General features: G+C 40.3%; 2 protein-coding genes across 4 annotated transcripts in view; both read right to left on the minus strand.

The window, feature by feature from the left end:
- Nucleotides 1-13,877, minus strand: part of MRPS6 (mitochondrial ribosomal protein S6) — a 64,097-nt gene that overhangs the window by 28,984 nt on the left and 21,236 nt on the right. The gene's annotated exons all lie outside the window — the stretch shown is intronic.
- Nucleotides 1,769-13,877, minus strand: part of SLC5A3 (solute carrier family 5 member 3) — a 33,708-nt gene continuing 21,599 nt past the window's right edge. For all 3 annotated transcript variants that reach the window (XM_043449054.1, XM_043449052.1, XM_043449053.1), the window contains exon 2: nucleotides 1,769-13,015. In XM_043449054.1, coding sequence (XP_043304989.1) covers nucleotides 10,519-12,675 — 2,157 coding nt within the window. In that variant the 5' untranslated portion in view covers nucleotides 12,676-13,015 and the 3' untranslated portion in view covers nucleotides 1,769-10,518. The remainder of the gene's footprint in view (nucleotides 13,016-13,877) is intronic.

Here is a 13,877-nt window from a genome sequence, read left to right on the forward strand (position 1 = left end):
GAGTAGTTGGATCCCTAGATGCATGTTTGGAGGCTGATTCTCTGGAGTGGATAAAACAAAGAAGTACATGGACTGGAGGACCCAGGTACAGCTGTAAGAGGCAGTATCATGCACACTCAGTTGTGTCTGACTCTTTGCAATCCCATGAACTGTAGCCCTCCAGGCTCCTCTGTCCAGGGGATTCTCCAGGCAAGAATACTGGAATGGGTTGCCATTTCCTCCACTAAGAGATCTTCCCAACCCGGGGATCAAACCCACATCTCATGTCTCCTGCATTGTCAGGCGGATTCTTTTACCACTGTGCCAGTAAGTACTCAAGAAACAATGGAATGTGCCACAGAGAACACAAACTAGCCTGAAGAGACACCTGCTAGCTAAATCTGAAAACATCTGAGCAAAACAATGACAGTAATGAATCATAACCTACTAGACAAGGTAATACATGAGTTCAAACTGATAAATAAATGGGGAAAAGAGGAAATTCTTGATTTCAGTATAGTTAAAAAAGAAAAAAGAAAAATCACTGTTTTACACCACCACAGGAATAACTTGCTCAGGCAAGAATTATCAGTGGATGCTAAAACTATGGGCAAAGTTTGATGAGGAATAGTACGTTATTTATGTGAACTCTGTGAAAGCCACTCAGTCATGTCCAGCTCTTTGCGACCCCATGGTCTATATAGTCCACGGAATTCTCCAGGCCAGAATACTGAAGTGGGTAGCCTTTGCATTCTCCAGGGGATCTTCCCAACCCAGGGATCAAACCCAGGTCTCCTGCATTGCAGGCGGATTCTTTACCAGCTGAGCTATCAGGGAAGCCCAAATTAGAGTTTATTAGGGAGATAAATACAGTTATCTCCCCCACAGCTTACTTATTACCAAAAGGGAAAATGTTAACTAGACAGTGGAGAGACGTAGTAGGTACCACTTGAATCAAGTATCAAAGTTAATGTCAACAATAATGAGACAACACATCACACACCTCCCAATGTGAGGCTTTGTGGACCTATTATTATTGCTTATGTTGTAGTCAAAATGTAGCCCAAAATGCAGTGAGTCAAGTCATGAGGAGAACAGCCCTAAATAGGAGTGGAATTCACGAAATGACTGGCATTTAAACTTCAAAAATATCAGTACTACAAAGACAAAAAGAACAGCTGAGAAACTATTTCAGACTAAAAGAGATAGACATTAAAGCTAAATGCAATGAACTGGTTTCCAAAGTTTAAAAAAAAAAAAAAAGTTGCTATAAAAGACATTTAACAGAGTAACATCTAAATAAAGACTTTAGCTTAAAATATTGTATCACTGTTTTCATATTTCGATAATTATGATTATATGGGTGACTGTCCTTGTTTTAAGAACTATATCCCCAAGTACCAAAGGGTAAAGGAGAGTGAGGTCTGCAACTTATGTTTTCAAATGGTTCACAAAAGTGATGAGAGAAATGACAATGCAGCTGCGGCCAAATGTTAACTACTATAAATCTGGATGAAAATGATTCCTGGGTTCTTCACACTATCGTTACAACTGTCCTACAATCTGCAATTATTTCAGAATTAGAAGTGAAAACACTGAGCATATTTTTATTTACTCCATGTTTTATATTCTCAGTTAATACTTGCTAGTCCATGCTTACCAAGGTAAAGAAGAGCAAAAAATGGTAGGGGAAACGCACTGGAACACTTTATGAGCCAAGAGAAAAGGAACTGAGACACAGCCTCGAGGACGGACGTGCGTTCGTACTGAAAATACTCAGTCACAGAAATGTAAATTTTTCATTTTATTCAAAGTCGGTACAGAAGTGCTAACGTTTCCATAAAATAATTACTATACTTCAGTTACAGGACAAAATACCACAGAAAGGAATATACTTTGCAAGAAATGTAGTTCATCTTAAGTTTCCAAATACTTTTAAAGGCTAATGCAGCAGCTGGCAAAATAACACACAGTACACAAAGAACAGTGTATTTTACAGAGTCAGTAATGAAAACTGACAGCTCTTTAGCAGATTTGCTTAATTTTTTTTCATTTTTTTTAAACAATAACACTTTTAAAAACACATTAAACCAAGATCATACATGTCTACAATTTAAAAAATCAGATTGTATACAATAGGTTAGAATAGTCAAGTTAGAATTGTCATGTATGGTTAACAATCCTAAATCTACAATTTCAATTGTATGCCTTTCAATATGGAAGTTACCTGGTTTATACCAAATTCTACTTTCTATTCGCAACTAAAACATTGTACAATGAGATGGACTTGATAAGTCAAACCTTAAAAAAAAAAAAAAAAAAACACTGCAGACAATGAAGCGTACACTGGAAAATCAGTTTACAAGTCAAAAAACTCACCAATAACTCAACAACTCCATTTAAGATCACATTTGGTCTACAATGCGTAAGTGACGAAGCAATCCATGTACACAACACACACCCCAGTGCACAGACTGGGCTCTCACAGAACATGTGAACAAAGCTTTAAGAGGCAGGACGCTGGGAAAAACATTTTTCAATGTAGACATCTGTTAAAAATGCGTTAATACTTACATATCAAAATTACTAGATAGAAGGCAGCAGTACTCTGCTGACATTTGGCTTAAAAATAAAGGAATGAATGAAGCAATTTCACAGGATATTAGAAAAGGAATTGGTTTTCTTCTTGAAGAAGACTACTAACTTTTGCACAGCAACTATTTTTGATATCCACCTTATCAAAAAAAAAGGAGCAGCAGCAGCAGCAGCACTGAGAAACAGAACATAGTTCACATGTGATCGCCAACACAGGTCCAGGCAACACAGACGGGACGGCCAAGCAAACAAAGGGCGCATCCTCACTTCATCTCTGAACTGTCGGCAACCCATCAACTGAAGCGACAGTGGTGGGGGAGCAGGGCAACAGATTCCATACCATCATCTGACACGAACGTAATAGGTCATTATTTAAAAAGAAAGTAATAAAGCTTTTGCATTTTAACAACCCCACAGAAAAGTTCATGAGCAAAAAAGACTAGTTGATCTGTTTGCCACTCAAAAGAGATCTCACAGTGAAATTAGAAAGTTCTAATTGTACATATTTACACTGCTACAACCACCTAGTTCACCTAGACTAATTAAAGCAATTTTTCATGGAAATTAGAAATGAAAGATATTCTGCCAAAGGAATCTTCAAAAGCATCCTTTAAGTTGTTAAAAACAATTTTAGACTTAAAAACAAAATTTAAAGGTACAGAGCCCATTCTATATAGTATACAGGACTAACAGGTTATTACTGCTTTGCCTTATCACACATGGCTAAGCCAAAGATGTTCCTCAAACTTCTCATTTTCCCTGTATTTCTCATTCCTCTCCTCAACTCCACCAAAGCCTGAGGTGCTACATTCTCAAAAACTGCTGTAGGGACACACTTGCTGGCTTTTTGCTGTAGGCCATACTCTCTCCCTCAAAGTGCTCAGGTTAATTCTTCTAAACCATGTTCCATTAGTCTACACCAGCTTGAATCTTCATTCCATATTATTATTAAAATTGACTACCCCTAATATAAATATATGAAACAGAGGAGAGTGGGAAAAAGGTAGTCACTTCTCTCCATTCTGAGTTTTCCTATCTTTTGACGTATGGGCAAGATCCAAGAGAGATGTATTTATTCATTGCTGATAAACAGGGACTATTCAGATGAAGAAAGTTGAGGAGTAAAATAAGGGCAATGCCGAGTGCAAAAAAACACATTATTTTTTTCTTCTTTTGCAGGCATATTCATAGATTTCATCTAATCTAGTCTTGTAACGCAACAGGCAAAAGAATCCTTTAGACTCTTACAACCAATGTGAAAAGCAAAAAGTAGTTCCACTTGGCAGATGTCTCACTTTGTTTGATGCTTATGACTCCTGGATCAAATTCTGCTCTATTAAAATGAAGGGTAGCCAGGCATATGAAAAAATAACTTCATTAACCTTATTAAACTTACATGAAGATTAAAGATTAGTATTTGCCCTATTAAAATGTGAGACTTCTCCATGCTCCCAGGGTGCTATTGACGGGAGGTAAAATTTCCTATAGATTTATGATTAGAAAAAATAACCCAAAGGCTCTACAGCTTAAAGCCGAAGTTTGTCAAAATGTTCCACCCACCAGAAACCTAGAAGTCTGTTCCTGTTTCTCCAGTTTGATTGTAGGGAGGAGCCCACAGCGCCCGTTTGAGCTGGTGACCCCCCAGCACAACCGCAGCAGTCTTGCCAGTAGTACTGTCTCCTCCACCAAAGCAGCACACAGGTCCTCAGACTAGAACACTGCCTCTCTGATGATTGAGGACCCCCAGCTCAGGCACCTCTCACTGTCCGGGGCTTGCAACACTGTGGGGTCGTCCTGACAACTCCAGAGATGACCCATGGCGGGCTTTTTATGCCGGGCACTTGTGGGATACTGAGAATACTGTTAGTCTTGTGCTTTCCACATGTGGAGTTACACACATGAGGGAACATGGTTTTGTGCTTTCTATAAAATTTACTTTAAGCTTTTTTCTTATCATGGAATGTGAAACTCTTGTCACATGTATATTCTCAGATATGCCTACCCAACCTACACCGGAAAATGATAAAAGTTAAAACATATTCACAGAATAAGTAACCTTGAATCTTTAATTAAGGATATAAAGGTAACAAACACAGATGAATAAATAACATTTAAGCTGCAACACAAGCTAGACCTACCTGGTTCTTTGAACCTAAATAAAGGCTGCATGTAAAATATGTTAGTATAAATGTATTTTCTTCACTAGTCATAGCAAAATTTAAAAAGAGGAATTGTGTAAGAGTTATGTATCAAGAAAGGGAAAGGTGTGAACTAGCAGATTAAATATCAGCAACCAGAAGGCACTAATCAAAACATAAATTTCAGAAGCTGATTACATTAAGGAATACCCTACAGAATGGCCTGTGCCAATTTGGGATATCAATACTCTAGATAGCAATGAGCTTAATTTCAGTTTCCAACTACTAAAACAAAAAAGTGAGTTATTAGTGAACATTCCACTTACAGAGGTATAGGCGACATTGATATACTGAAAAATTATCCAGACAAGTTTGTCCAGAGGCAATAAAAAAAAGTAAACACTCCTTTATCCAGCAGCACTAGGGGACAAGGTGAATTTATCAGGGTCAAAACAAGTCTCCAATAAAGATGTGGGTACCTACTCTCCATCTGTGCTGTTGCCGAAATCACTAAAAAATGTACTTCCCTCACTGATAAGAGTTCACTCTCTGTAAACTGTCTTGCGAGGGGGGGCTGGTTCCATCATCACGGCAACAATCACAATCCAGGGCTTCTCTGAGGAGAACAGGGCACTGCGCCTACACTAGCAAGAATCTGAGACCACTGTGCTTTGTCTTATTTATTCTAGCATCCCTCTCCCCAAACACACTATAAATCCAGGTAACCAAATCAAACCTCAAAAGTCATTACATAAATTAAGATTACTGGTTTAAGTCAAGTCTCAGATATGGTCCTCCCTCCAAAAAGTAAAGTGCATGAGATGAGAAATGATGCAGCTACATCAAACCTTTGTGTTTATTTCTGAACAAAAGACTACATGCCAATGGTTAAGGCCATTAGTTACCAGATAAATGGGGTGCTTAACCCGAAACAAAAAGCTAAACCCTATCTTTTATAAAGGATTTGAGATGGAAACAAACATAAATTATATCAATTCACACAACATTCCTTTAAAGGCGAATCAGTAGTTTAAACCCTTATTCCCAGCACTGGAGAGAGAAGTTTAAATAAAAATATTTATATGACAACGTGAATAATGGTGTGAGACTCAGCGCTGGCAAAGCCTATCAATTATTTTGAACCTTAGCTAAATTCTGTTCTGCAGTCAAAGTAACTGAATATCTACTCTTCCATCAGAGGTGAGTTTGACCAAAATAAACATACCAAATTAGGAGAAGTTAGCTTAATGAAGGAAAAGGGGGTTTGTAGCCCTGAGTTAAGTCATCCAAGAAAACCAAGTGTAGTGATCAAAAGATTACTTCTTACATAATCCAGCTTCACACCTAACTAGTACAAAAGAGTTTCTCTATATACTGACTAGTTCCAACTTTTTACCTTTAATTGCTGCAACAAGGTTTTTTTGGCATCAAAACAAACTCCATTCCTCTCTACATTGCGATACATCATTTCCAAGGGACTGGTGTGAATTTTAACTATTTCTGCCTAATTTTTGAAAAATGAGCTTTGAGAATAAAATTTTGATGAATTATTAGGGCTTTTGTTATTAGTGAACACAAAGTCTGAAAATAAAACTCTGGAGCATTAACAGTTTAAGCTAATAGATATTTTAGTATATTTAAACATAACTACTATTTAGTGAATCATCCTCTGGATCCAGGCCTTCAAATCTGGGGCAAAGCACCACTTTTGCACACCATGGCAATAAGCCTGAAAGTGAATTAAGCTGACGAAAGATCAAAATAGGAATATGTTAAGTGTTCCAACAAAGAAAAAGTGAATAATTAAAGCAATGTGAGGGGAGACAAACCAAGGGGAAACCAGTCTCTCTGAATGTAGGTGGACCCTGACACACAAACAGGAGTAAGTCCTATCGCCAAGCCTGCTCAGGCTAACGTCAACATTAAAAGGACAAGCGACTTAACACCCCACTAATGAGAAATCATATGAATACTGAAGCCTAGGTCTGCTACACCCAGGTACTTCTCAGCATCTCCTCTAGTAGTTTTTCCGACTTCTTCAGAAAATCTTGTCCTGGCAGGATCTCTGCAGTCACATAACTTAACAGCAATGGCCTTTACACATCTCTCAACCCAAACTCGGAAATGTGGAGGTGTCACTGCTAGATACCCATGTGGTCATTTTCAGCCATCATACCTCAGATGAAAATGACACAGGGGAGTACAGCGTAAGCAAAGTACTGCCAGGGGGGAACATTAACGGGTCTAAGTTTTTAATAGCTAATAATACAGCAGGTCTACAGGGTGGTGAAGAATGAAAGTAACTTGTATTACGTGATCTCTAAAGAGAGAGGATCCACAAAACCCAATATACAGAAGGTAACAATGGACTGAGAAATGTAGAGACTTAAAGGTTCTAACCACCCTGGACAAGACTTTCAAGCCCCTACTCAGCTTCAGGTTAGAGAATTGAGTAGCAACCCTCCTCCTCAATTCTTAAAATGTGAAATTTCACGAAGCAACAGGCCCCTGTTAATTACTTTGTGTGCCATTGGTAGGAGTTAGGGCTTTGTGACCCAGGCCAGCCTCTTTCTGCAGAAAGACAATGGCGCCTTTGAGCCAAGTGAAAAAGAAGCCTTGGGAGATCAGATCTGCTGGACTGAGGCCAAAGGACACAGAAGCACAGCTACTGCTCGATGCTTCTCTAACCAGAAGATAAGAGTGATAACTTCACTAGGAAAGAAAGGCTGGGGAAGAGATTGGCTCTGCTGTTTCAAAAGCCACTTACTATCTCAGGGTAGGACAAAATATTCTTCAACAGGGAAATGAGACGTCCCACAAAGGAACCCATAACCACTCTGCATGCCAGGGCAACAAGCTCTGCTCGTCAGATCTTGAGACGAAGACTGCCTGAGAGGACAAAATCTAAGAACTGGGGCTACCAGATGAGACAGTATTTGTCTCCACTTTTGAGTACCAGTGTCCTCACTTCATCCTCTTAGCTAACTATTTCAGTCAATCACTCTTAGCCAGTTCTCAACCTTAGCTTGAGCCAATAAGAAAATATATACATGTTAACGTCTAGCTATCAATGTCATCATTTAAGACCCATTTAGTGTAAAGTATGACTATTTTGCTAGCTTTATGAGACTACGTATCATTCCATGATCATTCTAATGAAATAAAGACTGAAGAATGGTCCCCTGAAATAAAGCGGCAATCAGGAATTCACATACTCATTCAAGCACATTATCTATTACTGGGAAGCAATAAGAAGGGCAAGCTTCAGGGACTTCAGTCTAATAAAGTGATGTTTACACTGGCAAGAATAAACAATCCTAACGGATATGCTAATAACCATTCCTTATTTACAAACATTAGTACTCTAAACTTGACCTACTGCTATATACACACAAATAAGACACAAGATGATGTATTTTATGTATCATACTAAGACAACAGCAGAGAGAAGGCAGGGGGATGCTAAAACCCCAAACTATTAGGAGTCAACATTAAATAAAGGGGGGAAAATCCACTTAGACGCCACCTATTCATTTATGCTTTTAACAGAAGGGGTAAGAAGGCTGCTCAGCCAGTATGTCAAACCTCACTGCTGAGTTACACAGCAATGTGTTCAAAGAAAAATTTTAATTTCTACAACTTAATGGCAATTTGAAAAATCTAAGATCCTATTATTTCCCCAAACACCAAAAGGCTGCCTCAAAAGAAGAACAGTTCCTTTGAGAAGAGGACAAACCATGAGTCCAGACCCAGACACCCGGTTTTCTGCTCTTCCTAACAGACTTTGTAACGTTGGATATGTCACAGCCTCGGCCTCCACTCGAGGACGGTCCTTACTTTCATTTGGCCCCCAGCTTATAAACCCTAAGAATGAAACTAAGAAAAAAATTCCACAAGGCACTCTAATAAGCTTGCAGAAATCATACTACTCAAACACAAATTACTACAGACTCAGTCCATCAGAAAGCCTCCTGGAGATGGGAAGACATTATGCTACCTAATAATTTCTAAAAATCAACTTTGAACTAATTAAGTCCATCATAATGAACTTAATTTACAAATACAAAAAAATTTAAAGTCATTAGGACTGAGTTTTGATTCAAAATCTACAAAAGTATCTAAAAAAGTAATAATTTTCCCCTAAAGAATACAAGGTTAATAAAATCATGCAATTTAAAAAATATCAGAGATTACAGAAAAGTCAAAGAAAGTAGATACAAAATTAGTTTCCTTCATCTGCCATGGAGGAAAAAGGACAGCATGCACAAGGAACGACCTCACGTGGAGAGTTTTTCTCAAACATCTTTCGTACCCTGTCCTCATGAAGGGGAATCCACCTGTGAAAAATGGATTCTCTTCCAGAAAGCTGAAACTGGATACCGAGACATGTCAAGACAGAGGGTCCTACAATTACACAAGTCCTGTAATCTCCACAGGACACACTACTAAACCCGTAGAAGTTCTCTTGAATATGCTATCCATTCTACAGAAAGACTATACTGCAACCCACCAGTGGCAAAGCATGCGCTCTTTTGAGTTTTCTATTACTAATGGTCTGTTTGCATTGAAATATCCTCATGCTCTCACTCACTGTAACTGTTTAAACAAAAATGCAGAGGCTGTGTACATATGTTGTCTTTAAAAAAAAAAAAAATTTGAAAAAAAACTTACGAATGATACATTATGATCTCAGAATGATATTTTCACTCTAAAAACTCAACTTCAATGTACCACAATCTAATCAAGTGGGGCAACCCACAAAAGCTGAGTTAATTTTTCTTCAAATTTCCGGACGCATTTTCCAAATGGATCCACTCAGGAAGGTTAACTGGTTAATAAAGAATGTTACCAAATGACAAGAACAAAGCTAGAGAATTAACGGTGTACGAGGAATCACCTGTTCAGCTTAGTTGATCAAACACTGCTTTAAGGGATGCTAATTTTCAAACTATATAAATGATCTTAACTTGGTCAGTAAATTTGAGGATCATCAGCAATGTTAACTTCATTCCCCCCCCACAATCATTTACAATACAGTCATGACACACAACTTTATAAAGACAAAACTACTTGGTGGTCGTTTGAGTATGGTTCACTTAAACTTCAGAGGAGGAAAAAAAAGAAAAAAGAACACAAAAAACAGCTGGAACTTTTTTCCAACATTCCATATACTGGTGGTACAGGAACAGCTACAAGAAAACATTCCTCTTCCTTTCTTCCAGCATACAGAATCCATAGGCTCATGCTAACAGAATGAACCTGGCAAACGAACTTGCCCTGAAACAAGTACTCCACAAGCACATGTTAGATTTTTAGTATATAATGGATTATACAATGTACAAATTCAGTTCTTTAAAATGGGAGTAGGGATTACAGAGACAGAGAAAAAACTTTAAAATGAGCAAGTCTTCCATTTCAGGGTAAGAAGGCCTACCAAGATTTGGCAGTGTGGACAGTTATCTTACTCGTGACACCTTAGCGTGTGACTCTGCTCTAAGTGCTCTGTGAGAATAATCGGTCTCTCCTTACTTTGGTATGGAAAATTTTAAACCACATTTGCACAATTCAGTCTGTTTAAATAAGTTTTACTTCATTTAGGTTGAAAATTTACTTTCATCCATCTCTGGGAAAATAAAAGTCTTGCAAATAGATGATTTTTCTGCTAAGTAAAATTTGGCTAAAACCTACAGCGTAAACAATGCCTGAGAGATGCAACAGTTACATAAGTTTGCAGGGGTTTTTTTCGTTGTTGTTTTCCAAAGACTAGTATTTTCTTAAGTTAGTGTCTCATCATATCCTTAAAAGTTCATAAGGAGAAATAAACAAACATGAAAATTCCAAGTGAACACACAGCAAAAAGTCCAATATTGAGTATTACTTTAACTTGTGGAGGTTCTTCCAACATTTGTAAACAAACAGCCTCCTCCTCCATCAGGTCTCTGAGACTCCTCTTGCTAAGGCTCTTACTTTTAAAGCCACAGAACCAATCGATGAACTTCCAGTACCGGCTTCCGTCCTCTACTTCCTTCTTTCTCTCTTTCTCACCCATGAGAGCTGCCTGCCCGTTAGAATACGCATCCACAGGTGTCTCTGCCTCCGAATGACCTAAGGAAGCCACTGGGTTGCCCTCCTCTCTGCAGGTCACCAAGAGATTAACATCTTCCGGCTGCAGGCCCTTGATGCTGTCCTCAGATTTCCCATTGGGGATGACGTGGTTGATGGCCTCGTTATTCTCGCTGCACCTCAGAATGCTCTTCTCTTGCATTTTGTATGGTTCGTCTTTTGGGGAGCAGCTCTCCTTGACCACCAGGCTCTTCTTAGACCAAAAGGTGGTGGTGCGAATCTGTTCCTTCGTAGGAGGTGGTGTGAGGAGGCTAACAATTACAGTAATGAGTCCTGTGATCCAAAACAACGCTGTGGCCACATACATGTAATGGATGTCTTTGATGAAGCCTGGCCTGTTATCAGGTTGGTCACATTCTGGGGCACGGTAGGCAAAGGCCAGTGTCAAGCGGACTGCTCCAAGGATAAAGCCCGCCATTCCACCATAAAAAGCCCCTTGCTCATTGCAGCGCTTCCAGAAAATCGCCAGGAGGAACAGGGCTGCAACTGGGGGAGTCAGGTAGTCGGCTACCTCCTGGATGTAAAGGTACATCTGGCCTCCTTGCATCTCCACGATGATGGGCACCCATGCGATGCTGATCACCACCATGAAGGCCACAAATATCCTGCCTACAATCATCAGTTCCCGGGAGCTGGCGCTCTTGCGGATGAGTTTGTACACGTCGAGGGTGAATATGGTGCTGGCACTGTTGAAGATGGAGTCCAGATCACTCATCAGAGCAGCAATCATCACGGCCATCATCAGGCCCCGGAGGCCCACGGGAACCAGCTTCATCACCAGGCGCGGGTAGGCAATGTTAGAGCACCCGGCTCTGCTTCCACACACCTGCATGCAGTGCTCGGGGTTGATGCAAGCTATGTCATCAGCAAACAGTATCCGGGAAATCATTCCGGGGACCACTATGATAAACATCGGCAGAAGTTTCAGGAAGCCAGCCATCAGGGTGGAGCCTTTGGCATGAGCAATGTTTTTGGCTGCTAGGACCCTCTGCACAATGACCTGGTCGGCACACCAGTACCAGACCGAAGCCGGGGTCTGACCAAGGATGAATCCAGGCCAAGGAACGTCTTCATCTGTTGGGTTCCGCAACATTTTCAGTGCATCTTTCTTGGGGTGGACATTACAAGAATTTGTGTTGGAAAGGTTGTATGTCAGCAGGATGGAAGTGACATTGGGTGAGGCCAACATGTACCTTCTCTTAACTTCCTCAAACCCGCCAATCTCCATCATGCTAATCACCATAAGTGTGAGTGCCCCAACGATCATGAGCAGAGCCTGCAAGGTGTCTGTGTAGATCACTGCGACAAGGCCTCCGGTGACAGTCAGCAAAGCAGTCATGCCAATGAGCAGGATGACAGACACATAGAGGTTCCAACCCAAAGACTCCTGGATAAAGAGGGCACCCGAATACAGATCCACTGAGAGCTTGGTGAAGATATAGAGAATCAGAGACAACGCTGCGAAATAGACCTGAATCCTATGGCCACCAAATCGCTTGGACAAGTATTCTGGCATGGTGTATACCCCCGACCGGATGTAAATCGGGATGAAAACCCATCCCAGAAGTTGCAAAAGCAGCAAGGCATTGAACTCCCATGCGCCCACTGCAAATCCACTTGCCGCTCCAGATCCTGCCAGCCCAATGAAGTGCTCACTCCCAATATTGCTCACAAACAGAGAGGCACCAATTGCTACCCAGGTCATAGAGCGCCCCGCCAAGAAGTATCCACTCACGGTGCTTCTATTAGATTTCCACATGGCAAAAAAACCAATGCACATGACCAGGATAAAATACAGGGCCACTATGGCAATGTCTGCTGTCTCCAGTACAGCCCTCATGTTTGGTAACTTTGCGAATAAAAACGTCCAATGACAGAAGTGTCCGACTTTTTATTTACTCGTGAGTAACCCCAGCCAAGTCTGGAAACCATACGTGAACTGGACTACACAGAGCAACACAGCAGGTCAAAGTCTTTGTCCTTTGGTTTGCTGTCTTGATGGTGGTGGTTGTGATAAACTTTGAAGGAGACAGTTTAAATTTTCCTCCGCTTCTTAATTGGGATTGAGAACTTAGCTCGTCCTCTTAATCCACTCTCCACAAGACCATCAGCATTTACTCAGGGGCTGGAGGAGACATTCTGAGTTGCAGCTAAGTCTAGTGAAGCCTACTGTACCAACCCTGCAAGGCAGCAAAGACAAAAGACAAAGATTGAATTAGAGGAGGGGCTCACCAAGCGATGAGGAAACTTTCAGTCTAACAAAACGGCGCAACAAGACATTATTTAAAAAAAAAAAAAAACTTTAAAAATATATATACTTTAGTTCCACAGGAAAGAATGATCCATGCTATCACTTAAAAGTCAGGGAGAGTATTTATCATTTTGAACTGAAAACAAAAATATACTGTCCTAAGTAAGTCATCTAACTTCTCTGGCAACTGACAACTGCCCACCATGACACTGCCCTTTCTTCTCTTACTGTGGTAGTCTCAGACTGGAAAAGCACCAAGGTCATAAAGCAACCTGGGGGAGGGGGACTCTAATTATTCATACTAAATAAGGTCACCTAAATGAATCTTCAGTCTTCCCAGGTGGCTCAGTGGTAAATAATCCATCTGCCAACACAGGAGACACAGGTTCAATCCTTGCATAGGGAAGATCCTCTGGAGGAGGAAATGGCAACCCACTCCAGTATTCTTGCCTGGAAAATCCCATGGACAGAGGAACCTGATGGGCTACAATCCACGGGGTCACACAGAGTCAGACACGACTTAATGACTAAACGACAACAAAATGAATCTTCAACTACTGTTGAGTTCTAAGAGTAATGTATTTTGTAGCTAAGTTAGGGTCCTGGATAGAACAGGTATTTACTAGGTATTATTATCCACTCCCAAACACAATACCAAGTATTGCTTAATCTAGGTAAACTACTGTCACAAAATTTCCCTAAATTCCTACCACAAATGTACATCTGTGCTAGTCATCACACATTAACCTAGAAACTGTGACATGACTCCTGCCTTAAAGGGAAACCAGATT

Source organism: Cervus canadensis, chromosome 27, assembly GCF_019320065.1.
Source record: "Cervus canadensis isolate Bull #8, Minnesota chromosome 27, ASM1932006v1, whole genome shotgun sequence".
Lineage (NCBI taxonomy): Eukaryota > Metazoa > Chordata > Mammalia > Artiodactyla > Cervidae > Cervus > Cervus canadensis.